The sequence below is a fragment of the Candoia aspera genome, chromosome 1 (assembly GCF_035149785.1).
Source record: "Candoia aspera isolate rCanAsp1 chromosome 1, rCanAsp1.hap2, whole genome shotgun sequence".
NCBI lineage: Eukaryota > Metazoa > Chordata > Lepidosauria > Squamata > Boidae > Candoia > Candoia aspera.
In genome coordinates, this window is record NC_086153.1 from 294,921,601 (window position 1) to 294,948,413 (window position 26,813).

Here is a 26,813-nt window from a genome sequence, read left to right on the forward strand (position 1 = left end):
CTCAGGAATTAAATTTCCCCAACCAAACATTCTTAATATCTTAATATGAGACTATAAAGTAAGATGTATAAGAAAATAAACACAAATAATAGCACACTAGCTTCTATGTTCCTGTTAATACATTTAAGGCAGAGGAAAAAAAACATAGTTTACAATGTTATGAATCCATCTTAGACGGTGCTATTCTACAGAGCGAACAAATGTTTTGTCTTACAGGATGAGCTAAGCTGGGCCCTAAAATGGACAACTCCCCTTGAGCCCCATTTTCCCCAAGCCAAATAGTAAGGGCAATCAGCTGATCAGCAGGTTTACAGTCCAGATTTTCCCTTGGCCTTAATCAGAATGAGCAGCCCAGAGGCTTTAGGCTCCCAGTAGAAAATCCCCAAGTCACACTGATGAACATTGGTGGCCAAATTGCAGCAGTGTAATTTTTCTCTTAAACAACAAGTTAAACCTCCAACAGACTTAGCACTATTTTACATTAAAAATAATCTAACAACTAAACTCTCATCTTCCTGTAACTACCAGGGACCAAAAAAAAAAGCCCATTGAAAACTAAGTGCAAACTATGGCTGCAAAAAGTTGGTTTCTCCTGCCCTCAGCCTTGAAGAAGCCACCCCGTTTCCCCAGCTGTCTGAGAAAGAGGGCACAACTGCCTCTCTGCAGGCTATACATGTTAAGATGGCTGGTCTTAGCACAGGATGGTCAGTGTTCCTGGTGCTAGAGAACTGGCTGTTGTTATCTTTGGCATGCTAAGGGCTGACTCCCCAAAATGTGCAGGGCCAGGATGAAGGAGCAGTACAGTGAGGACAAACATTTAATTGGATATAATTATATTAAATAAAATAGTTTAATATGATTGTTTGCAATAATACATTTTAAAAATCTGTCATTTTCAAAATCTCAGTTTCATAGGAGCAAGCCTTGTCAGGGTACTGGAGGCCTCAGGATGTATAACCCTGACATAAAGAAATGTGCATGACTAAAGTTTGGTGCATAAATCTTATATGGAGAAACAATATCAGATGTAGGAATATCCTGGGTATGTGTCAGAATACTGTCTAGACATATATGTCCTACTTTGTTGGATATGAGCAATAGTTATAGATCCTAGCTTGGGTAGAACAGTGTGAGCCTTTGGGGATAAAATTGGGCTTCTGGCACACTGGTCAAAATGTGCCAAAACAGACTGGTAGAAATTCTTAACGATAGCAGGGAATGCTGTATATGCTACAGGCACAACCAAAGTTGTTACATATTATGCTCCAGGGAATGGTGATAATTGAACAACCAGAGAAGGGTTCTAGGAAAAACTGTGAAACATTCTGAATGAATGTGAACCAGGGAAGAATTATTTAGTTAGGTGATATGAATGGATAGGTGAGAATAGATGAGAGAGTGCAGAAAAAGTAATTGAACCATTTGGAGACCCAGAAATGAATGAGAATGGTAAATCTTTGCTAAATACCTACTTAGCAAAACTCTATTTTGAATATGTTAAGAATACGCCTATTAATTTATATAGAAAGTGAAAGAACGGATATAAATCTAAAGCATGATTAATTTATTGTTTACACTGAAAGATTGAGAGAATAAAGAATGAGATATTCTGAATGTGGGATACACAATTTTTTAGAAATGTCAAGGAGGAAAAGTGGCATGGAAATAAAGGAGAGAAAGAAAAAAATATTATATGAAAAAATATTAGTATAAGAACCCCCCCAACAGAATGAATGGAAGATTGACTTAAGAGAACAGTATGTGGAAGCTGCTTGGAACATAGTGAAAATAATTAGATTGCAGAGTGCCATAGAAGTATGTATTTTTATGCTATTAGGAAGCTAGAAAAAGGAGAGTTGATGGAATGATGAAGTGAAAGAGGCTGTGGATGAAAAATAAATGCTTATAAAAGAATGATTGCTATAAAAAATGAGGTTGAAAAATGGTTGTATTATGAGAGAAAAAGATAGTTGGAAAGAATGTAGTCAAAGAGAGCAAGGAATAGTTAATACTGAAAGAGGTAGATAAAATGCAGAGTGATTTTGATGGAAATAAAAATTGCTTTGGAAATAGGCAAAGAGGGCTAAACAAGGAATCTCCAGCAGAGTGAATAGAATTAAAAATAAATGTGATGAAATGATTTGGAATGAAATTGAACTGAGGAAATGTCAGAAGGCATATTTTCAATATGTGTATGGAAATTACAGTGATATGTTAAAGAGTGCAATTAAAATGAATGTTATAAATGTTAATGTCCAATAAAAATTGAAAAGGAAGTCAGGAATGTTGTGAGAATGTTGATAAATGGTAGGGCTACAGGTGTAGATAGTGTAAATAGAGAAAATTAAACTATGAGTGTGTTTATTTAATGGAGTAGCTGTGTGACTTGTTTAATGCGTGTGTGAAGACTACATCTGTGGCTGACAGTTGGTAAAATGCTATTATTGTTCCCCTATACAAAGGGAAAGGTAGCAAGAGTTAACACAAAAACTACACAGGAATTAATCTGTTAAGTGTACTTGGGAAAATGTTGACTTTATGGTGGGCAGGGGCTATATTTAGCAGATGTTTGCTATTCAGCAAATGATTGGGACATGTATGAATGTGAAAAAGAAACTTTACTGAACAAATATGGAATTGAAGGTTGGTTGCTGAATACAGTAAAAGAGGTGAAGTATGTGTGAAAATAGAGTGCTTAGCAAATGGTTCAACATTAAGCATGGAGTAAAACAAGAAGTGTGAAGGTCCCTTGGTTGTTTAATGTATTTATGAATAAACGCATAAGGAAATGTATTTATGGATAAATGCATAAGGAATGCTTGTGGTATGGATCTACTGACTGGGGATGTGCATGTATATGATGATGCCATGTTGGCTGAGAAACAATCAATTATAGTGGTACAACGAGGAGTATTGATCTGAAAATGTATGTATCAAAGATCAAGGTAGTTGGAAATGGAGTGAATGATTGCAAATGGTAAGAAACTAAAGCAAGTAGATGAATTTGTGCATCTTGGTAGTGTATTTACTGAAGATAGGAAAATGGATGGAAAAATTCAAAGATGTGAAAATGCTGTTAGAAAGATAATGCACAGCTTTGCCCTCTTCTGAAGAATGAATGTCTTTGAAAGAAGCAAAAATGGTTATGTAAAAGAGTGTGCAGTGCATATTCAATGCATTGAATATACAAGTGAGTGTATGAAAAAATACATTAAGATAGTTTAGTCATATAAAAAGAATCAAAAGAATCTATGAGGACCGAACTGCAAAATAAGATGTGAATGAAGAGTGAACTAGTCAAGAGAAAATGGAAGATGAGAAATTGATGGTTGGATGGAGCTGGTGAGATCCTAAAAAGATGAGAAATTTAAAGAACAAATGGCAATGCATGAATTGTTGTATGGACATTGGGAAGTAAGGATGGTTTACATGAAAAGAAAGGTATGCATAGGTATAATAAATGGTGCTGGTGCAAACTAATTTTAATTATGTTTTATCTTTTTTTATTCTTTTGCTTACTATTTCATATTCCTTTTCTGCACTGTGCATCATGTTACTTATTCTGAAAAACAAAAACTTGTGTGTGTATGTAGCATTCATACATACAATGAAAGAGGGTTGCTGAACCAACAGGTCTCTTCTTGATCAATTAAAATCAGCTATGTTAGCCTAGCATTCAGTGTCTTGGTATCTTACCAAGAGGGTGATTGATTTCAGCCCATCCCTAAACTTCACAAAAATCCACCATTTGAACTCTAAATGCAGACTTTGTTTCTTATTGAGCTGCACCTGAAGTGCAAATAAATGGGCTCAGAGCCTATAACATGGGATTGCAGAGGCACAGAGCCAATCCGAGAAGTGACACCTGTAAAGAAGTCTTAGGAGACTGTGACGCTTTTTGAAGAGACTTATTTCCTCCTTCTTTCACAATCTGTCCATTTATTAAGACTGCCACTCAGAATCATGCAGATGTGGATCTGATTGTGTGCTCCTACGGAACAACATAAAAGGTTCAACTTATGACACAGAGAAAGCAGAGGGAAGTAGAAGTATGCTGGAGGAAAGGGAGAGACTTGTTGCAAAAATGTTCACCAGTTTTACAGTTATAGCAGAGAACTCTTCCCCATGAGTTTCTCCATCAAGTGATTCTGAGACATAACCTACATCAGTGTTGTTCAACCTTAGCAACCTTAAGATGTCTGGACTTCAACTCCCAGAATTCCCCAGCCAGCCAACTTCTGGGAGTTGAAGTCCAGACATCTTAAAGTTGCTAAGGTTGAGGAACACTGACCTACATCAACGTGGGCTACCAGTAAGACCTACTGAGTGTCATTCTTACACCACTTACTCCAGATATTATGTATCTCAAAAAGAACACCTGACACTGGCAGAGCATTTTTAGTGATAAAAGGCAATTATCTTTCAGGGAAACCTGGCTGCTTTCACTGATCGCAAAATTTTAAAAATGCCTTTCCTTCTAAGTAACCCCAGAATTTCCCAGTGTGAAACACTTTGAAACAAGGAGCTATGACTCCTGGCAATTTTGTGTATAATAACTGAGTCAATTGTTGTGGAAAGGGACATGCTTGAACGTAATGAAGGTACTGAAAACAGTTGCCTCTTTATCATAAATTGGCCTATTGCAATCTACACATCCCATGAACTATCATCCTTTATGAATAGATGTTTTTTTTCACATGCCTGGGAGCCTCAGTTGCTTGCAGATGGCAGAAGTAAGTACTGAGTCTCTATATAGACAAGTATGTACAGAAAGAGTCTGAGCCAGCATGGTCCAGTTTGAACAAAGGGTGCGTGTGCATACCAGCCCAAACTGGATTCAATACAGGAGCATATTCAGATCAGCCTGAAGGTTATTCTAGTTAGGCAGTACTAAATCCCACCCCCTGCTCCTCCCTTAAAAGGGATTGGATTTCCTTTGCTTATGTTTCTCTAGAAGAGGAGTAGTATATGTGTATGTTCCAGGAAAGGGGGATGACATTCCTGAATTCTCGGTTTAAATGTGGATTTACCATCTGGTTCTGGGAAACCTAATGGGACCACATCTCCTACTGCCAGGGACAAATAGTTTTACGTTTCACTTTTGCCGGTAAGAACTTAGCAATAGTTTTATTTTTCACTTTTGCCGGTAAGAACTTAGCAATAGTTTTATTTTTCACTTTTGCCGGTAAGAACTTAGCAATAGTTTTATTTTTCACTTTTGCCGGTAAGAACTTAGCAATAGTTTTATTTTTCACTTTTGCCGGTAAGAACTTATGCAAAGCTTTTCTCTGGGTAAAAGTAAAGGACACTCGCATACCTTAGAATCATGGCTTGGCTGCTGGTTAGAACTTCCTTCCCCAAAATTGCCTTTGGAAATAAATTTTCTTATCAGAGAAGAGCCTGGAGCAGGAGTCCCTTGACTGCGTACATGCCAGAAGCCACAGCTTTTCCCGGACCGAGGAATCACCAAGATCTGTACCAGCTGTCAGTGGAGCAAGCCGACGTTTTCTGGGGAGCGCTAGCGAGAAACCGGCTCTTGTGGAGCGCTCCTTTTCATTCGGTTAGTGACTGTGACTTTCAGCAGGGCCACGTGTCCTGGTTCCTCGGAGGGCAGCTCAACGTAGCAGGTGGGTAGGAATTCGACCGCTCTGTGTCTTTCTCTGCTTGTGAAGGGAAAAAAGCATTGCAGCCCAGGACATTTCGTTACTGGGTCTTTTAAAATCTTGTTTAAAATTTTACCAGTCAACATTCCACTCATTTCCCCGTTTTTGAATACCATGAGAATTACTGTGCTCGGAATGTGGTTTTAAGGAAGTAGCAAAATATTGGAAGGGATGGGAGAGGAGTGAGTTTTGCACGGCTGGCGTAGTGCGGTGTGGATCTTAAAACTCTTCCTACCTACGAAGCTCTGTTTTTCAGACTACTGTAGCCTACTTACTGGAAGGATTAAAAAGATGTGAACTATCCCTGTTTTCCTACCTTTGGAAAAAGGTCAGACAAAAAGGAGCACGAAATACAGAAAAGCAGAATAAGCCGTAAGATGTCATTTATTCTTACACTGGATTCAGGAAAACATTGATCTAGCTGACCTCGGGATGAGTGTTCTCTGCAAAATGTCTTTTAGAAGCATTTACCTATTTTTGCATTTTACTGGTTTTAAAAAAAATCAGCTAAAGCTTTTATACTTTTTAAAATGTAGTTTATGTTTTGGGCAGGTTTAAAATAAAAGATCTGTAATATAATCAAATAGTTGATCGCAATACAATGCAAAAAAGTGCAGATCACAGAATACAAAATGTGTGGAAAAGTATGGTTGCTTAGGTTTCAGCATGCTTAAATTGCTGAAATAGCTCAGGTCTTTTCACTCATCTGTCGTATATACTGTATGCGTTTTTCATCTAGCCTATGGGGTAGGTTTTTGGCAGTTTTAATCTCTTTACTGATGGTTGTACCCTGCTCAGAATCTGCAGAAATGGAATGGCATAGAAATATTAGTAAATAAGTAAAAATTGTGTAATAATAAGCCACATTTAAACTGAACTAAATTTAAATTTAAATTTCTTGGACAAAACATGGTGATGCTTACATAAACCACTAAGTTCTTCCTCCTATCAACCATAGTAATCAGGGTCCCTGCAGATATTCTTAAAATTTATCATCTTAATATAATTTATTTGATTTCTATAGACACCTATATATATGACATAATCCTAACACTACAGAACAAACCAGAACACAAACCTGTCCTAAATATAACTCTTATATATAAAGTATTCTAAACTACAGTCGTTTTCTTAGAATTATAGAGTGGAAGGGGCTGTTTAGCAACCCCTCTTCTCCCTGCAGGGATCCAAATTAAAACATCGACAAGAGATAGCTGTATCAATATGAGACTTACCTGTTTGGATCCTCTTTTCCCTCCTTTCTGAAGATTAGGAACAACATTTGCTGCTGTCCTCCAGCTGTCAGGTACTTGTTCTCCAGGAGTTTCAGCATCCACCTGCCAGCAGTGAGGCAGTAGCAGTGGATTTTCTATATCAGATGCATTCAGCTATGATTCTACCATTCCTTCTAGGTCTATAATTTTTAGAAACTATGTGCATATTTTGTCTACCTAATGGCTGGGTTCATGCAGCATGCTAAATCACAATTTGATTTAGCTTTGGGTCAATGACTGACTTTACACACTGTAGTAAACTGTGGTTTACTTAACTATAGTCTACTGAATAAACACGCTAAATGTAACATGTGATTGACAAGCCACAAATCAGGAGCCCCCAGATGATGGGAAAGACTGTTCAGTTGGCTTGTAGTTGCGGCAGTGATGCAATGAATGGAGAAATGATGGTGTAATTAATGGAGAAAAAAATAAACACTGCAATAAAAATATTTACTGTTATTGTAAGGGTCAATATAAACTTGATGGAGGTGACCATGTTGAGTTGTCTCATTTAGCCAGAAGGAAGTGAGATAGGATACGGTGTGAATTAACAGAATTGAGCTGGCTTTCTTCTCTTAGTCCAGCTCCAGTAGCAGAAATGAATCATCCTGGGAGGAAAAAAAACAAAACCTGTCTGAAGCATTGGAAAGGAAAATCCAAGTAAACTTGGTGGAGAGTTTGGTGTCCTTCACTCACATGGCCCTTTGTATGTAAAACGTAGATTTACAGCGGTACTTTCCAAAATGTGTGTTACACGAACATTGTACATTTTCTGTAATGAGTCCTACTTGAACATTAGAAGCCCTGAAAATATTCACTGCTTAGAAGTAGAATCCATCTTTGTAATGTAATTTATTTATTTATTATGTTTCTTAGTCCTACCAATAACGTGTGCTCTGAGTAGGTTACATAAACAAGATAAAAACACAGTAAAATTGAAAGAATGTGGTTAGTTATTTCAAGACAAAGGTAAAATCTATGGTTTAAATTCCAAAATGTATTTATGGGCTATGCAGTTAATCTACTAAGATTTGTTTAGGCTGTGCAAATGATTAACTTTAGATTCTAGGACTCTTGAGTTGTGAAAATCAATAGTAGGTTTTATAATTGGCATGAGCTACATAGATGACCTTGGACAGGGCAACTTTCACAATTTGATATTAGGTTGTACAATTCATTTATCAATTGTTAATTTTTCACCTGACACACACACATACATATTGCTAGTGTTGGATTCTTAGTATAGAACATTTGATTGGAGAAACCTGGCTTAGCCATCAGCATTAATTTTATGATGGTCATAGTAACAGCTGCTGCAGATGGCTGAGTTTGTAATAATGAGAGTTGTATTTTCTTTCAGTTAACTGTCTGGATCGACATGTCCACAAAAATCCAAATAAAGTAGCCTTGATCTGGGAGAAAGATGAGCCTGGGCAAGAAGACCAAATCACATACAGGTCATTACTTATCATTTTCCATTACTTACCATTATCCATCTATTTCAGTCTTCTAAGAGGTGTGAATCTTCTTAATGGTTAACACTGCTTTTTTGGTCTCAGCCAAGTCCAAGGCTTCTAGAGAAGGAAAAAGACTTGAATTGAAATGTCAATATTACTTTATTAAAAGTCAGATCATTGATTCATAGAGCCCAGTACTAGAATTGATTATGCTTCTTTCTGAGTTTCAGAAAGAGAGGTCCTTTCTATTCCTCCTAATTTGAATAGGAGCTATATAATACTGTAATGAAGACCAAAGTTCATAAAAGCTGTTCTCCATTGTTACTGCTCTCAGTTACCTTGATTCAGAGATGTCTTGTGGAATAATAAAACAGGGTTTACCAAAACTACTACATGTTTTCTTTGGGCAGAGAATTGCTAGAGTTGACATGTCGACTGGGGAACTCCTTAAAGCGGCAGGGAGTGAAGAAAGGTGACAGAGTAACTATCTACATGCCTTCCTGTCCAATGGCTGTGGTGAGCATGTTGGCCTGTGCCAGGATTGGAGCAATACACACAGTAGTATTTGCTGGATTCAGTTCTGTTGCATTAGCTGACAGGATCCAAGATGGTAAGAACGACATGCATGTTATTTCTTCCTCTGTTTTCTTTTAGTTTTCTTTTCAGGCTCAGTGACCAGTAATAGTGTCCAAACGTATGATTATGCATGAGTTGTTTTTAACCACAAGCAATATTCTTAACATACTCAGGTCCTCATTCCTCCAGTGCTGTCAGAAAGAAAAGCATATATCTTAGCTTAAAAAGATTTCTGCCCTTGGTAAAGCAGTAAAAATTGAAGACCTAAGAGTGCGTATTTTGTAATTTGACTAAAAAAAGGAAGATAGTCTTTTGATGCTCATTCTTTCTCCATCTCTTGCTCTCAAATTCTCAGACTACAGACTACTATTTTTCTCTCCATATATGCTTTTAAATGTGGCCATGGCTACAACATAAATTAAGGAGAAACTCACAATGACATTAATGTAATAGCAGTTGTGTGTGTGTGGAGGGGGGCAGTAAGTAGCAATAATTGGGTCTGGGTGAAGGCCTCGATTGGGACCAAAAATGGAAAGAGGAGAATTCAGATTACTCCCCCCTCCAATGCATACTGCTATTATTTGTTTTGGAAATAACCCTTAAGTAGACAAGCTAGAAGAAATTTCCAAATAATCCTGAGCCCACTTTTAATCTGTAACAAAAAATACACTTGTGAAAATACACTCTACCCATACAGGGGAATAATTTACTAGAAGAATTCTCCCTTAGAATACACAGCAGGAGAGGGTAGCTGTGATAAAAGGAAAAGCATACATTTTTCATACTAATTTTTTTTCTGGGGGCGGGGGGATTGCCTATTTCAGCTCAGTCTGAAACAGTAATCACAGTCAACCAAGGTTTGAGAGGAGGCAAGGTTGTTGAACTGAAGCAGATAGTAGACCAGGCCGTGAAATTGTGTCCAACAGTGAAGCGAGTTTTTGTTTCAAAAAGGACAGATGAAAAGGTTCTCATGTCTGATTTAGATATACCGCTGGAGGAGGTGAGTAATATGTCCTTACATTGACTGATCCAATACTCCACTTATAGGTTGGGTTTCCCCAGTTTCCATGAACTCAGGGAGATGAGTGTTATAGTCATACACTCATTTCTACCTTTTCGTTTCTCTTTCCTTTTCTTTCTCCAGGCCACATTTGGCCTTAAGATCCTAGCTTTCATTAACCCAGATTTTCCTTTTATATCTGAACTTGAGAACTGTGCTTTAATATTGTAATATCAGTTAACAAACAAGCTTGCAATGATATGCCAGGACTGAGAGGGCACTAAGTAAGATGCCTCCAAGACTTGTTCCCTTCCCCTTTCTTATCCCTTCTTTTCCCTTTCCTCTTCTCCTCCATGAATTTTCTCTCTCTCTCCCCATTCCCTCTGCACTAGGCAGCAATTCAGGCACCCTTTTTCTGCCTCTTAATCTTATAAAAAAGTTTGGGTGCTTTTGGAGCAAATGCCCAGCATCTTCATTTCTCTAAGGGATCTCCCACACAGGAAAAAGGAAGGCAGAATAGGTCTGAATTTGATTTCCCTCCAAGATTTGAGACCCTCATCTGATCCAGGGATACTGTTGTGTTTTATTGATAGGAAGCCAGGGTTTCTGGATTTTACTATATAAGGTAACTGGGTTTTTTCACAGTTAGGAATTTACAAGTAAGTGCATGAAAGGGTGTGAAAAGTGTTGTTACAGCGCTTATCCACGGCTTCAGATCATATCTTCTAAAATTCCTAAGGTACAGCCAAATCTCTTCAAGCCTCTTCTTAGCCATGAAGACCATTTGTTAAGAATTCTGGTACTGTAGTTGTTTTAAATAGCAGTTTTGTCCTCTCAGTATTGATTGGGATCTCATTACTGGGGAAAGGAGATCTAACCCATATTTTTTACAGTAGCTGTCTAATTAAAATCACTCCCAAAGCTAACATTTGCCCCATGGGGCAAAACACTCAGGTTTCAAAAATGTAGAAGAGTAAAAAAATAACTTGGAAAGTACATATTAGAGACAAGGTAAAGGGGATAATAAACATGTCACTTGCAGCCATGTCAATTAACATAAAATGAAATGAAAGATTCCATGTGAAAGACCGGTTATTGTATTGTCCCAGGACCTAGATGCCTGTTATTAATTGCGATGAAAGGAAACAGCTTTCATTAGAGACAGAAGGAAAGAAGGACAAGGGCTTGTATAAGCAATGCTAGCTATGGAAAGCGACCTTTTAAGGGTATGTCAGGCATAGCCCATAAGGGGTAAGGATTCTTTGCTCAGCCTTGAGAGCTAGAAGTTTGCTTTGTAAAAATGAGCATGTGGAGGCTGTGTTCCATGCTAAGTTTCATTATTAGTTTGGCCATTGGTACAGAGAAAACTAGAGAAGATCCCAGAGGCTTTGAGGATAGCCTACTGAGAAAGATTATCTGCTTCCTATGACAGGAGATGATGAAAGAGGATGTAACCTGTCAACCTGCTGCCTTGGAGAGTGAAGATTTACTGTTCCTCCTTTACACTTCAGGAAGTACTGGAAAACCCAAAGGCCTGGTCCACTCCCAGGCAGGCTATTTGCTGTATGCTGCCCTCACACATAAGGTAGATATGTAGAAAGGTACATCATGGAGGTATCTTGGAATTCCACAAGGACAATTACATTCGGTGGCATTTTCTTTTATTCATTAGCTACCCTGTCCACTGTGATTCTTCATGGGGGTAGATTGGGGGTCACACAGTATTGAGAGTAATCAAGGTCTGAGCAGATAGCAAATCAGGCAGTAGCCAGCAGGCTATTAAAAAGTGATTTTTCACATGTGCACTTACTGTAAAATATTTTTATTCTCCATGTAATTTATTAGAAAAAATATTCCTTACGAATGTTAGAAGGTTACTGTTCTCATACTTGGCCTGTTTACTCAGAAGCTCCATTATATTCAGCAGAATTTATTTCCAAGTAAGTATGTACAAAATTACAATGAAATATCTATATTCTAGGCATGAATATGCAAATCAAGCTCTACAGTGCTCTGTGGGGCTTATTTCTAAAATAAATGGGAATTGATAGCCTTTGTAGTTAGTAGTCTTTGGCAGACTGATCTTATATTAATATGGAATGTAGCGCCATTGTAGGATTTACTTTTGAGTAGATACATTGGCATCAGACAAATTTACAGATGCTTTCGTCACAGTTTGACATCTTCACCCTTCCAGCCTGTAAGGGTTCATACGTTGACTTTGCAAGAAAAAAAAAGCAGCTGCAATGATATATGATCATTTAATTATAAAAACAGTTAATTCTGTTGCTGCAAATAATGTCTGCAGTCCCAAACTTGTATTTGTATAAAAGCAAAGAAAAAAAGACTGGGATATTGGTCACAGTACTGTAACTGTTTGGTTCAGCCCTTAGCTCCAAGAGCCATCAGGAACCACAAGAGAACTCTGAAATGAATTCTGCCTCTTGTCTCCCAGCTAGAAACTGCACTCACAGTGGCGCCTTCCTACTGGAAAAAAAAAACCCAAACCAAACCAACCCAGAGAATGTCAAGTTTCCACTGCGACTGGAGTGATCTTTCGCCCACAGTCCTTCTCTGGAATCCTCGTTTGTTACAATGGATTTGGAAAGGGGACTGAAGGGAGGGCTTGGAACAGCATTGTTTCCAATAACAGCTGCTGTAGCAACAGCCAAGAAACTAAAGATAGTGCATTAGAGAATGTTCTGCTGTGCAAGAAGTCAGGAAGTGTCAGGCCACAGAAAAACAGTTTCTGGATTAGTTCCTGGATCAGTTTTGCAAGGTGGTTGTGGCCAAAGATACTTAAACTAACTTTGTTCCAAAGCTGTATTAAAATTCCAGCAACTACATTCTGGAAACAGTCTTGGGAAATGCTGTCATTATTTTTTGTGCTCAGGAGTCTGAACTAGATGCTTAACAGATGCTACAGCAGGACTAACAGAGCCTGTAATTGTTCATTAAAGGAGAGTCACATGCTGATACCAAGAAGAAGACAGAAGAGGATTGCAATTTGCAAATGCTAACTTATATATTGAGATACAAATCTAGAAATGATATGTGTTGCATCATAGTGGGAAGTCTGTGACATGGTGAGCAGACTATGGTGAGCTTGCTTCATTTGCTGTCTAGGTGCTGCTAACTGTTGATGGACAACTTCAAGTTCCCTCCTGTCACTTCTAGTGATTTCTTAATCTTTAAAGCAAACTTGGATTGGAAAGTTTCAGAGGACCGTAAAGAAGAGCCTAGGACCACACCAGTTCAGCAGAAGAAACGTGATGTCTCCTTCTGGCACAAAGAACATCTGTGGAATGGTTAATTGTAGTTAGAGGCAATGCATGGAATGGAAGAGTTTAACTCTCTTAAAGCAGCAGGAGAAATATGCATGACCAGATGGCCATGTCACTTTTATTACCACTGAGATTAAAAATTGCTTTGAAAACAGGCTGTGACTCCAAAGATTATATATGCCCTTCTCCTTCACATTTTTTAAATTGCTACTTCTTTCATTCATTGTAAGGCTTGTTCGCACTTTATTTTTTCTATCATTTTACATCATACTAGAGTATAATACAGTATTTGAGGATATTCTATCGAGCTTATATCTGTACATTTAATTTTTCATGAAACTTTGTAAATACTGTCATATTAAGTCAAGTTACCAAAGGTTAGGAAAAGTCCTCTCCCACCTTGTTCAGGTGAAGTCTGAAAATGGTATGATGGAAGCTAGTATTCATGGTATCATTTTTGATGGAAATAGCAAAGGAAGGGATGCCTGTTTTCCTTTCTTAAATAGATGTGGTGGCTACATCTTGAAAATAACGCTGATAAGGGAATCTCACATTAATCCTCAAGCACAGTGATAGTTTCTTCCTTGCTGTTTTTTCCCAATATGTATCCAACCATAGATAGTAGCATGATGATTGGGGGAAGTGGGAGTTATACATTAATACAGTACATATGGAGGATACCTGATTGGGAAAGTTAATAAGTTTGCCGGTTTTCAAGTAACTGAAGCATGATAATACTTGGAGTATGAGTAAATTACATCAGCACATTGGGAAAGGAGAAAGCTGCTTCTGTCTCATATTGCCCATTTTTCTGTAGTATGTGTTTGACTACCACGATGGAGATATTTTTGGCTGCGTGGCAGATATTGGTTGGATCACAGGACACAGTTATGTGGTATATGGACCTTTGTGCAATGGAGGAACTACAGTTCTTTTTGAGAGTACTCCGGTGTATCCTAATCCAGGTAAAAAATAATTTTTTTAAAAAAGATTAGGCAATGGGGCATTGGTACAAGACAGAAATAGCTGCAGTGTCATATGGTTTAGATCTAATTGGTTGTCAGGCTCTGCCTGAGACCCAATAAAAGCACAGACGCTAGAGTAGACTTAGGTTCTGGTTTTATTTGGGGAATGCATGCCCTTAGAAAGCTGAGAGTGAGGGGAGTGCGCCGGAACGGGATTTAAATAGCCCGCGCCGGTCAGCACTCCACCCCACCTTACCCCAGGTGCGCCCCACGAGTCTCAACAGTTCGTCCTTGCCAGGTGAGAGGTCGTCCAGCCCCCTGCGCCCCGGGCATCGCCTCGATCGCCTTCCTGTGCGGTGATGATCCATTGCCGGGCGATCAGGCTTCTAATTCCTCGAAAGCCCGGGCGTGCCCTTCCGAACCTCGCCTGTTCGGTTGTTATTCAATTTCATGTCAGTTTCCTTTTATTGTTGTTTCCTGGGCTGCCGGACTCGGTCGTTACATAGTTTCCTTAAACCCCTTACTTCTTTTTGTGTTTTTCTATTGCCCTTGCCTTATCAGCTCAGGACCCATATCCCTGTATTGTCATGCGAGCCGTTGCGATGTCGCAAACATTGCAACGGCGATCATGACATTGGTAAACTAATTCATGGCTCGGATACCTTTTATTTTGTTTATTTTACTTTATATGTATGCAGCCCATTTTCAAAGGCTTCAAGATAATATCCTGAATAATTGAATTTGTTACCGCATTACATACAATTCTTGCTTCTCTTGACCACATTATCACTGCCTTTCCTGTCTTTCTTCCATCAATTGACTTCCTTTACTCTCTATATACATACGTTAAAGTTATTCTTCAAAATACTATGTTCCCTGGAGGTACTATACTAATTAGTTAGGATTAATAGAAGATAAAACTGTTTTTCCCTTGCTTTTCCCTTGCCTTCTCATACCTGTTAGATTACAAGTGCATGCAGGTTATGTGTGATGGATGCTGTAGTCCATCTCAAGTGGGAACATAGCAGAAATTCTGTTTTATGGACAGAACCACTTCAAATAATAGCTTTTTACACAGCAATGTTGCTGTGGAAGTGCCTGCAGCTAAATGCATAATTTCTATGCTTTCTAAATTGATAATGTCCAGAAATTATTGGTGGATTCACTCATTGCAATAGGCATGGGTTTAGCTTCATTAACACTGCAATAGCATTAACTCTGTATTGGCAATTAAAAGGATATTCATTCTTTAAAGACTTGGAAATGCGTTGTCTTTTGTGAGTGGGAGAAACCCATTGGAAATAATGGAGGGCATGTCAAGAGATGGAATTGATGAATCTGTCAGTTTTAGTTTCCTATTTTTCCCAAGTAAAATGAATTCCATCACATTTCATAATGTCCTGGAGGAAACGGATTATCTAGACCCCTTTCAGTCAGGTTTCAGGCCTGGTTATGGGATGGAAACGGCATTGGTCGCACTTATGATCTCTGGCAGGAGCGGGATGGAGGCAGTGCATCCATCCTTGCTCTCCTTGATCTCTCAGCGGCTTTTGATACCATCGACCATGGTATCCTTTTGGGGCGGCTGAGGGAGTTGGGGGTGGGCAGCGTAGTCTTACGCTGGTTCACCTCCTTCCTCCAGGGCCGATCCCAGTCGGTGTTGATAGGGGAGGAGAGATTGGCCCCGCGGCCCCTTCTTTGTGGGGTGCCACAGGGATCAGTACTCTCCCCTCTCCTTTTTAAAATCTACATGAAACCACTGGGTGAGATCATCCGTCACCATGGGATGAGGTATCATCAGTATGCTGATGATACTCAATTGTATATCTCCATCCCGGATGAAGTAAGTGACGCCATGACCACCCTCTCCGAGTGTCTGGGGGCTGTGGGGGCCTGGATGGGGAACAACAGGCTTCAACTGAACCCTGGTAAGACCGAGTGGCTGTGGGTTCATGGTTCTTCTGTATCCGGGACATTAACATCTCTGGTTCTGGATGGGGTTGCACTGCCCCAGACAGACCCAGTGTGTAACTTGGGGGTCCTCCTGGACTCACGGCTCCTGCTCAAAGAGCAGGTGGCAGCCGTGGCCAGGAGAGCCTTTGTGCAGCTACGTGCTGTGCACCAGTTACGCCCCTTCCTGGACCAGGAGACCCTTCGAACAGTCACTCATGCCCTTGTTATCTCTCAGATAGACTATTGCAATGCGCTCTACATGGGACTACCCTTGAAAAGTATCCGGAAGCTTCAGCTGGTCCAGAATGCAGCTGCGTGAGCTGTTTTTGGTACCCCCAGAAGGGCACATGTAACACCACTGCTGCGCGAGCTGCATTGGGTACCAGTTTGCTTCCGGGTCCAATTCAAGGTGTTGGTTATCACCTTTAAAGCCCTACATGGCATGGGACCAGGTTACCTGAGGGACCGCCTCTTCCCCATTACATCAACCCGTCCCACGCGATCGTGTGGAGAGGTCATGCTATGGACCCCGTCTGTAAAAGAATTTCATCTGGTGGGGTCCAGGAAGTGGATAACCAACACCTTGAATTGGACCCGGAAGCAAACTGGTACCCAATGCAGCTCGCGCAGCAGTAGCTCCCGCCCTGTGGAACATGCTGCCCCCGGAGGTGAGATTGGCCTCATCATTCCTGGCCTTTCGGCGGAGTCTGAAGACCTGGTTCTGCTGCCTCGCTTGGGGTGGAGAGGGGAATAGAGTTACATGGGGATGGTTGTTATAGACCACTCCTCCCATGCTTGGACTGTTTTAGATGTTTCATCGCTTGGATTTTTTCTTTATTTTTCTTTATAGTATTTTTACTGTATTTTATTTTTTGTATTATTCTGATGGTTTTAATCACTTGTTGTAAACCGCCCAGAGGCCTCCGACGGGAGGAGATGGGCGGGGATAAATTAGATACACAAATAAATAAATAAATAAAATAATCAATTTGATTTTTAAAAAATCTGTGCAAAGTTGAGATGTTTTTATATGCATTTTCTCTACAAGTTTATATAATATAGATTTTCATCTATTTTGTATGAAACTTGTACTTTGCAAACTTGGCCTACTGTACTCCAGCTTTACATTTTGGCTTTATATATCTGAAAAATTCAACACGTTGTAAATATGAACCAGGTAAAGGGAGTTGTTTGTCATTTCAGGGCGTTATTGGGAAACTGTGGAGAGGTTAAAGATAAATCAGTTTTATGGAGCCCCAACAGCAATTCGCCTTCTTCTTAAATATGGAGATCACTGGGTAAAGAAATATGATAGGTCTTCTCTCAAAATTCTTGGATCAGGTAAGTTTTAAGCCAGTCAACAACATCTTCATCTTGGCAAAGAATATGCATATATCTCGGTGAGCAGGGTGAAGTGTTAAATTCATCATATTGGCCTGGTTCACATACTTTGCTAAGCTGGTGTTTTTTAAACCATAGTTTGTTAAAATGTTATTGAGAGCGGTATGGACATAACACTAAGCTATAATGGATGGATTCATACATTATGCTAAGGTAAAACCAAAACATGTTATGGCTTAACAAAATGTATGTATGTTATTATTTTGCCTTACAAGTTACTTCATTTTTCCTCTCTTCTTGCAGTGGGAGAACCTATCAATTCAGAAGCCTGGGAGTGGTACTTCAATGTGGTTGGAGATAGACAGTGTCCTATAGTTGATACATGGTGGCAAACTGGTAGGAAGAATGTAATTTCGCTGTTTTTGGAGAAGTAATCATCACTTGAGCATCCTTAGGCATAGTATTTATTTGCAAAGATTAGCGTGCATGGGGCCTTAAGTGCCAAGAGAGAGATGATGGATTTAAATACCCTGTCCCAAAATCTCATTACAAAAATTAAAGACACATGATGGTAACAGCTGGGCTACATTCATTAATATTTCTATGTATGGGAATAGAGCTCCTATACATAGGGATATTTGCAAAAATGTTCTAATGACACAACCAGGAATCTTCTAACTATGAGATCAGAAGCGTATCATGAACAAATACAAGAAATTTTCATTTATTAAGTGGTGATTGTAAAGAAGAGAAAGATTTTCTTATTCACATTCCCTTGTTTTTCCTTCATTTCAGAAACAGGAGGCATCTGTATTGCTCCTCGACCTTCAAATCCTGAAGATGAGATTGTTCCAGCTATGGCCATGAGGGCATTCTTTGGCATCAGACCTTCTCTTCTAGATGATAAGGTACATTTTTAATTTATAATATATATTAATATAATCCACTTTTCAACTCACGTGAGTTCTTAAGAGAGAGATCAGTATAAAAGCAACAATTTTATACTATCCATTTTCCCTTTACTTTCCTAGATTGGTTCTTTCTGGAAATGCTTCTTGGAATGACATGACCATCTCCCTTATTTCCTTTAAATCTCCTTCCAGAAGTCTTGTTTAATAAAAGTGTTTGGCTTATGTCTCTTATTTACTATTGCATATTATCATTAAACCAATGTATACAATGAAAAACACCACCAGTGTAAAAAATAGTAGGGAAACCGAACTGGGTAAACATATAGGCTACATAAATCAAATGTCTTTCTATAGAATATTGAATAAGAGGCACAAATATAAAGATGAAGATTACAGTATTAACTAACATTATGGGGGTTAGATATTTTATAAAGAAAAGCCAGGCTTTTCAGCATTCAGATAAGAGTTCTGAACAATAGCACAATTGCAATGGAAAATGAAGACTGTAAAGGACTTTTACTGCTAGTTTAGACAGAACATCTAGCATAAGGAGTTTTAAACAAAGATAGGAACTGCATGATTTTGTAAAATGAGTTAACTGAAAATGATGTATGTGCATTCAGCTGCATTCTTTTTGATATAAGCCTCACTAATAATCTGAATAAATATGAAGGCCACTTCCAAAGTTAATTTTATACTATTTTTCTCTCTCTCCAGGGAAATGTCTTAACACAGAATGATGTCTCTGGAGCCCTCTGTATTTCTCAGGCCTGGCCAGGCATGGCAAGATCTATTTACAATGATCACAAGCGTTTTCTGGAGACATACCTAATGCCATATCCAGGTATAGATTAGTGGAGATGGAAAGGTAAAATAGGAGTAATATATACTGTAGTTCTCAACATGGTTTAGATGCCTTGTATACAATGGCATGTAGAACCAACAAAAGGAGGAGAATTTTTATTATTGTCAGAGCAAAACTACACAATGCCACTCATATTTCAACAGAAGAGAATATATGTGACTCAGAGTTGAACCATGGAGTCCTTGGTGCTCTCTGAGCTTGGTTGTTTGCTTGCAGACGTTTCATTACGTTTCATTATGTGCACTGATGATGTTACCTAGTTGGGTAATGAAATGTCTGCAAGCAAGCAACCAAGCCCAGAAAGCACCAAGGACTACACATTCATATATTTCCCAGCTGTGACAATTATATGCATATTTCCTAGAAAAGTAAATAGTAGGAGCAAGGAGTATGATTTGGATACAGATCCTAGAGGGCCAGAAGGGCTTTAACAAATGCAGACTGGGCCTCTGCACTTATTATTTGCATTGTAAACATGGATGCTTTCCTTCTAACTCAAATAGCCTGGAGATATATAGAGTAAGGAAGATGACCTTGATGGAGATATGCAGGAACTGTTACCTAGGCAAAAAGGGCTGAAGCATTTTTTGAAGCCCAGAACAGGGAGATAACAAGATGGTTGTCAGCCCTCCTAAGTAAACCAGACCAGGAAATCAAATCCACAGGAAGGCTAAAATTACTTTTATTGAGATTGGCTATAACAACAGAATCTCAATTGTGCTGTATCTCTTCTTCCTTATAGTCCAGCAAATTAGGGAGCTGTTTGCCTGAGCTGCTTCTGAATATTACCGCCTAGGTAATGGTTCCTGCCTATGTCCATGAAGGTCGTCTTCCTTACTCTCCATGGGAGAAGAGGAAGGGATTTATGCTGGGACACCAAGGGAGAGGTGGGGCAAAAAGCAAAAATTTCATGCCCCAAAGTCCCAGTCTGAATTGGGAATCTCACACTTATTATTTACACATAAACACATAATTGCGGATCACGTGACTACTGTTGCATCTTTTTGGCCTCAGTTTTTGACTGAATTTCAACCTTTACTGATACATCTCTGTGATTCCCATGGATAGCACAAGGCCTTCTAAACACTTTATTTTCATTAATTTATATAGGGTAAAGCCTAATGCTTATCATTTCATATGCAAAAATGTAAATGGCAGCCATTCAGGAAGGGGTGTGTGTGTCAAAATGATTAGGAAGATCATAGGAGGCAGAGCATGATTTCTCATGTGCTATGGTTGTGATGGTTTCTCTGAATCACTGAATAAACCCTGAGATACTTGATATAATTATTGGCTTTACACTGTGCTTTCATATTTGCACAAGTTGAGAAGAGCTGAACTTCCGGAATATGCAAATACATGAACAAATATCTTGTACTAAGAAGGGATAAGGAAAAAAACAAGTTTTATTTAGTTAGATTTACAAGGGTAAGAAAAGGTCATTTGTTAAAAAAAAAACCTCGAAGGACTCAGGTTCTTTAGGGCTCTCAAGCAGCAGAAAAGGAGATAAACCCTGGTATACAATTTTATCACAGTTGCTCATGTAAAAATCGTACACAGAGGACTAGATGTTAGGGAGATGAATTCAAGTTTAACTTTTGATTTGTATCTTTTAAAAATTGGCGAGAAATACTGAGTTGTGTACCTTGAAATGGTATAGTAGAGGCCCAGGTTTACCAGCTTAGCTGTTTGTGAAAAATAGCTGGGAGCAGTCCCAGGCTTTCCACGGAACACATCCAACAGATACAGTTCTGTGCAAACGTTTAGGCATCCTGGTCGGATTGTATGTTTCAGTGAATGCAGAGGTTGTGTCAGCTTCTGTTCACTTAGGGATTCATTGAAACAGGGGAACCAGCGTACAATTTGACCAAGAGTCCCTAAACTGCATTCATCTGTTTTGCTCATTATAAAAGATCTGTTATGAAGATGATCTTTTCAGAAGTTCATCTCCTTTGGTCTCTTTAAAAGAAAATCACTGCCTTATATTATTTTTGCCTTGCTTTTCATCCTAGGATATTTCTTTACTGGGGATGGGGCCTACCGGACAAGTCAAGGATATTATCAGTTGACAGGCCGCCTGGATGATGTCATCAATATCAGTGGGCATAGGTTAGGCACTGCTGAGATAGAAGATGTTGTGGTAAGAGGCATGGGGAAACCAGTTATTACAACAAAATCTTCGTAGTAGCCTAAGAACATAGGCAGATGAAATAGTCTGGGCAGCTGCTGCTATTTGAGCTGGCCCTGTAGCTGAACTGCTTATGGCTTTCCAGTCCTTTGCATGCTTCACTGCTCCTTCCACACTGACCTGAGATTGGTGGGAAACAATAGAACATGAAAAACAAATTTGATTGCCAGAAAGATATAAACAGATGTCTGCCTCATTTTCTTTTTGGAAACTAAATTGTGGATCATGACTGCAGAGTATGTGGTTTCTACTCACAGTATTCTAATTTTCATAATGTATAATAATTTTATCCAGAATATGCGGGGCCCTAAAAATGATAATAATGAATTATACAGAAAATAATGTATTTACGGGATACCAGAATTTTAAAATGTAGTGAAATTTTCTCAGTGACTCTTCAGTAGTCTACTGCAATGAAAGTAGAGGTGTGCATACCTATACACATACATAAAGTTCCTGAATCGCTTATTCAAAAAAGCCACCACAACAGTTAGCCAAATAATACACATCTATGCTTTCTCCCATCTACATCACAATTTGCCAATACCGTTACATTGTGTGGTACGTTGTTCACTGGAAATATTTACTGCTTTAAAGAATCTTCTGTGAAATAGTCTGACTCATATTGCCATTAAAGTGGAAGCCTGCCCCATTTGTCCTACAGCTCAAAGTCTCCTTGGAGGTACTTCATCGTGCAAGGGAGGTGTTCTATCACGTTATCATCTATTCTGCACCGGAAGGAAGGGCTGGTACCTCAGAGCCGTGCCTTGCTATTCTATTCCTTTTGTTTCAACCACACTAGGCTTAGTGAACCACATGTTTCTGCCAGCCTGTCAGGATCCTTGCAGTAAATTACAGACCTGTTTATGTTCCAGAATAAACATGAGGCAGTGGCAGAGTCAGCTGTGATTGGATATCCTCATAAGATCAAAGGCGAAGGTGGGTGAGTCAGTTTGGCTAATAACAGCTACTCCTCTAATATGCTCTGCCTTCACTAGCATACAGAATGAATCTCCCACAGAATTTTCGTTTGCATGATGCACACTTATTGCACGCTTGGGGGCCTTCACGTGGTAACTTAATGCCGACTGAAGTGAAGGTCAAGTTCTCAAGTCTTGGCTGAGAGGAGATACAGAATTCAATTGCAGTAAAATTTGTAGTAAGAGTGGGAAGAAGAATGCTAAAGTATGAGGTTGAATGCCTTGATTTTTACCTCACGGGCCAATAACAATGAATGCATGAGAGGGCAAATGGATTTGGTATCGTTTTTGCTAACTTAAGACTTACTCCCAAGTGTGCATAGGATTGCAGTGTGATGCCTCCTTCCTACAGCATAAAGGAAACCTCAGAAGCCCCAGGCACCTTAAGGAGGATCCCAGTTACAGTATCTTTCCCTCACTCCCAATGGATTTATTCTAGAATTTGAGAGAGTGGTGGCAACCCCCTTAGCTATTTCCATGTGATCTATGCCTATGATGATGTTTCAAGAGTGACCTAGCAACTCAAAAGTAAAATTAGAAAGGACTCTTACTTCCCACTCAAGAGAAGCCAATAGATAGAGGGATTCAGCTTCTAGCAAGCTGGAGAGACTATTTCAGTGTGAAAGTCTAGTTTTGTTGATGGCTTATTTTGTTCTTCCCTTTTTCCAACAGGTGCCTATGCATTCATTGTGCTGAGAAAAGGCTCTAAACTCTCCCAAGAGAACCTGGGCTCTGAACTTCAGAGCCTTGTTTCAAAAGAGATAGCAAAATATGCAGCTCCAGACCATGTTCAGGTAACAACAGGGAAACTTTTTTGTTTCTAATGCACATCTTCATTCTGCCTGACAATATTTGTAGTCTGACTGAAAGCAGAACATAAAAGCAAGAAAATTCAAAGCAGTCAGATAACCAAGGCAATTTTTTTTACAAAGACAATTTTAATAATTGAAAAAAGGTCCAGCATAGTCTAATTCTGCTGCTGTCACTGATCATTTGCTCAGAATACGTTTGTAGATTTGTTTATTTATATGATTTGCATTCCATCGATTAGCCAAACAAAACAAACCACAATGGTTTCACTGTTAAAACTAAACAAATTAAGTATGAAACTTACCTGAAGTATCAAGCCTAAGAATATAAAGTTCTTTTTAAAGAAAGCTGCAATTAACGCAAAAAGTATCTTAAGCACTTCAAAAGCATTAGACCAGGGATAGAAATCCTGTAGTGCCCTGCCTAACCTAGCCCAGTTTCTAGGGGTTAAATGGACTAATTGGCTATAAAATGATTACATTGCTAAAGATATATTACAAACACATAAATGCTATTGCAAGAGGAATCAAGTAATCTTTCAACAAATTTATTTAAACAAAAACAACTTCTCTACTTTTTTTGGCATTACTTAGCTTGCAACAGTTATTACCAGGTTCAAACATGCTGACCCATTCTTTGGTTGCTTTGGTTCTGGTTTAGTGTAGTGTGTGAACCTAGCCATCTGCTTTGAAAACCAGAGTTTATGGCTCTGTTTATGGCTTTATATTGTGCAGATTCAGCCAATTATGACTTATTCAACAATCTAGGAGTAGGCAAACTATGCTTTAGAATGATGTGTGAATCCAACCAGAATCACAATAAAACCCCTTTATTGTGGGAATAAATCTTTTTATCAGTCTGTAGAACTTCCCTAATATTACAGCCTCTAACTAAATTTTTCTCCAGACCTTAATGTTTATTTCATCTCAGTCCCCTGACTTTTCCCAGCTTCTTGTGGGTGCTTAGTTCATTCTTTCCATAAACATTCCCACTGAAGATTTACTATTTCAGAGTAGGCCCTTATACTAAAGCCACAAACCCACCTTTGCTCTTCATTTATAAGATTGAATTGGAAAGCTTCTGAGCAAGTAACTAATTTAATTTAATTGAGATACTGAGTTTACTTTCTTTGGCAGCTAGTTCTGAAGTGCTAAGATGCCCCAAAGAAAGAGTATCATAGCCTCAGTTGTGTAACAAACAGCTTTTTCTCTGTTACCATTGTACGCTGGTAATTTGGTAAGAAATAGAACTGAGCAAAGCCTCCTACATTTGCACATGCAGTGAAGAAGACATGCTTGACTGTGTTTTGCATGTGCATGGGAAAGAAAGGTATAGAAATGAGAGTTCGTAAGATTTCTAGTACATCTCTTCTCAAATTAATATTTACAGGGTGAATTTACTGGTTGTGCTCTAATCTTTCCTTTCATTTTTCTGGCTTAGGTAGCTCGACACCTGCCTAAGACCCGTTCAGGAAAAATTATGCGGAGGGTTCTGAAGAAGATTGTAGAAAACAAAGCAGATGAACTTGGAGATCTGACAACCCTGGATGATCATGACACAGTGAAAGAGATAATTGAAGGACACAAAAAACTTCTGCAGGAAGACCAGAGCCAGTAGCCCAAATATCTTGGGTTTCAAGAAGCAACAAGAAAAGTACTTTGCCAACAGCAGTCTTTCTACTCCTATAATCCCTTTAAGAATCAAAAGGGGAGTTTATTCACCATTGACAAAAACTTATTTATGTTCTCTCCATTCACTGAAAATAACAGCTAAAGAATATTCTGCTTAATATTCTACATCACATTCTTTATTGTCCAAACCACTCCTAGATGATTTACCATTTACTCCAAGGCACATATATTAGAAAGTTAAGACTACCACTGAGCAGCTAAAGTCTGTTGTAAGGAAGAGTTCAAACTTTAAGAAAAAATTGCCATATTTAAATAGATTTATATAGGTTCTTTATATTATGCCATATTTGGGGAAGAAAAGAATGTTTCAGGTTTCACGTGAAGATTTTGGGGAGCTTGTCAAAGGAGGACATATAATTTAAAGGAAGTAAGACAAAATATGTAAAGGATAATGTGCACATATCTTCCTGCTGACCATCAGAAGTCTTATAATAGCTTCATATGGGATTTTAAAATAATATAGTAAATGATAAAAATTTTCAATTCTTGTTTCTCAAATTGCTATTGCTTTTAAATTCTGATAAAAACAAATGGAGCATATTTTAAAAAAATGGCCGAAAAGCTAACAAGAATATAAATAACCCCACACATTCTCTGCTACCCCCTGGCAAGAATGCATATTCTCATCTGTCTTGAAAGGTGGCCTCTGGTAATTTTGGTAAGAGCTGGCTGTACGTATGGAAGCATGCTTTCCATACATACAGCAACCTTGATTATTTTGCATCTTTTAACAGCTCTGCAAGTTGCAATTCTGCTCTTCCTGTAAACTAAACATGTACTGGAAAAACATGCAGATGATACCACTTTGATGGCTGAAAGTGAAGAACTGAGGAGCCTTATGATCAAGGTGAAAGAAGAAAGTGCAAAAGCTGGCTTGCAGCTAAACCTCAAAAAAACCAAGATTATGGCAACCAGCTTGATTGATAACTGGCAAATAGAGGGAGAAAACATAGAGGCAGTGTTAGACTTTGTATTTCTAGGTGCAGATTACTGCAGATGCTGACTGCAGTCAGGAAATCAGAAGACGCTTAATCCTTGGGAGAAGAGCAATGACAAATCTCGATAAAATAGTCAAGAGCAGAGACATCACACTGACAACAAAGGTCCGCATAGTTAAAGCAACGGTGTTCCCCGTAGTAACATATGGCTGCGAGAGTTGGACCATAAGGAAGGCTGAGAGAAGGAAGATAGATGCTTTTGAACTGTGGTGTTGGGAGGAAAATTCTGAGAGTGCCTTGGACTGCAAGAAGATCCAACCAGTCCATACTCCAGGAAATAAAGCCAGACTGCTCACTTGAGGGAATGATATTAAAGGCAAAACTGAAATACTTTGGCCACATAATGACAGGACACCCTGGAGAAGATGCTGATGCTAGGGAAAGTGGAAGACAAAAGGAAGAGGGGCCAACCAAGGGCAAGATGGATGGATGATATTCTAGAGGTAACGGACTCGTCCCTGGGGGAGCTGGGGTTGTTGATGACCGGCAGGAAGCTCTGGCGTGGGCTGGTCCATGAAGTCACGAAGAGTCGGAAGCGACTGAATGAATAAACAACAACAAAGTGGAAAAACACTGCAACAATTTGATGGGTGGATACAGATTATGTATTTTTCACATTTCTATCCTGCTGCAAGCCAAAGATGCTTGGCAGCTTACACAGACTATAAAAACCAAGTAAAACATCTACAGTACAAACTTCCATAAAAACAATAAAAAAAGCCACCCACCAAACATAATGCAAGCAATAAAAACAGAAGCTAAGGATGGCATGGTAAAATCAGAGGAAGCCTCTCCAAAACTATTTCATCTTTAGTAGCTTCTGAAACATCAACAAGGAAGGGGCTAGCCTGATC

At 39.0% G+C, this 26,813-nt stretch overlaps 3 protein-coding genes across 3 annotated transcripts in view; 2 read left to right on the top strand and 1 right to left on the bottom strand.

Moving 5' to 3' along the window:
* Positions 1-5,219: 5,219 nt before the first annotated feature.
* Positions 5,220-17,531, top strand: LOC134487949 (acetyl-coenzyme A synthetase 2-like, mitochondrial). Its single transcript, XM_063290100.1, has 7 exons — positions 5,220-5,627; positions 8,301-8,397; positions 8,808-9,007; positions 9,798-9,973; positions 11,406-11,558; positions 14,075-14,222; positions 17,379-17,531. Exons 1-7 carry the CDS (start codon positions 5,327-5,329, stop codon positions 17,525-17,527), a joined length of 1,224 nt encoding a protein of 407 aa, XP_063146170.1. The 5' UTR covers positions 5,220-5,326; the 3' UTR covers positions 17,528-17,531.
* A 762-nt stretch (positions 17,532-18,293) lies between these two features.
* Positions 18,294-26,813, bottom strand: part of ABCD4 (ATP binding cassette subfamily D member 4) — a 47,387-nt gene continuing 38,867 nt past the window's right edge. Inside the window, exon 19 of the mRNA XM_063290096.1 lies at positions 18,294-18,412. Within this exon, the coding sequence (XP_063146166.1) occupies positions 18,344-18,412 (69 nt within the window). The 3' untranslated portion in view covers positions 18,294-18,343. The remainder of the gene's footprint in view (positions 18,413-26,813) is intronic.
* On the top strand, positions 18,324-25,477 carry LOC134487951 (acetyl-coenzyme A synthetase 2-like, mitochondrial). Its single transcript, XM_063290101.1, has 6 exons — positions 18,324-18,424; positions 19,145-19,271; positions 21,305-21,432; positions 22,356-22,419; positions 23,133-23,254; positions 24,711-25,477. Exons 1-6 carry the CDS (start codon positions 18,374-18,376, stop codon positions 24,885-24,887), a joined length of 669 nt encoding a protein of 222 aa, XP_063146171.1. The 5' UTR covers positions 18,324-18,373; the 3' UTR covers positions 24,888-25,477.

Bases quoted from the DNA above. Each gene is read 5' to 3' on its own strand.
- LOC134487951 (XM_063290101.1), top strand. From the start codon at position 18,374: ATGGCCATGAGGGCATTCTTTGGCATCAGACCTTCTCTTCTAGATGAT. The intron at 18,425-19,144 runs GTACATTTTTAA...CTCTCTCTCCAG, and splicing joins CTTCTCTTCTAGATGATAAG to GGAAATGTCTTAACACAGAA. The intron at 23,255-24,710 runs GTAACAACAGGG...TTTCTGGCTTAG, and splicing joins CAGCTCCAGACCATGTTCAG to GTAGCTCGACACCTGCCTAA.
- LOC134487949 (XM_063290100.1), top strand. From the start codon at position 5,327: ATGGCTTGGCTGCTGGTTAGAACTTCCTTCCCCAAAATTGCCTTTGGA. The intron at 5,628-8,300 runs GTGGGTAGGAAT...ATTTTCTTTCAG, and splicing joins AGGGCAGCTCAACGTAGCAG to TTAACTGTCTGGATCGACAT. The intron at 9,008-9,797 runs GTAAGAACGACA...TGCCTATTTCAG, and splicing joins AGCTGACAGGATCCAAGATG to CTCAGTCTGAAACAGTAATC.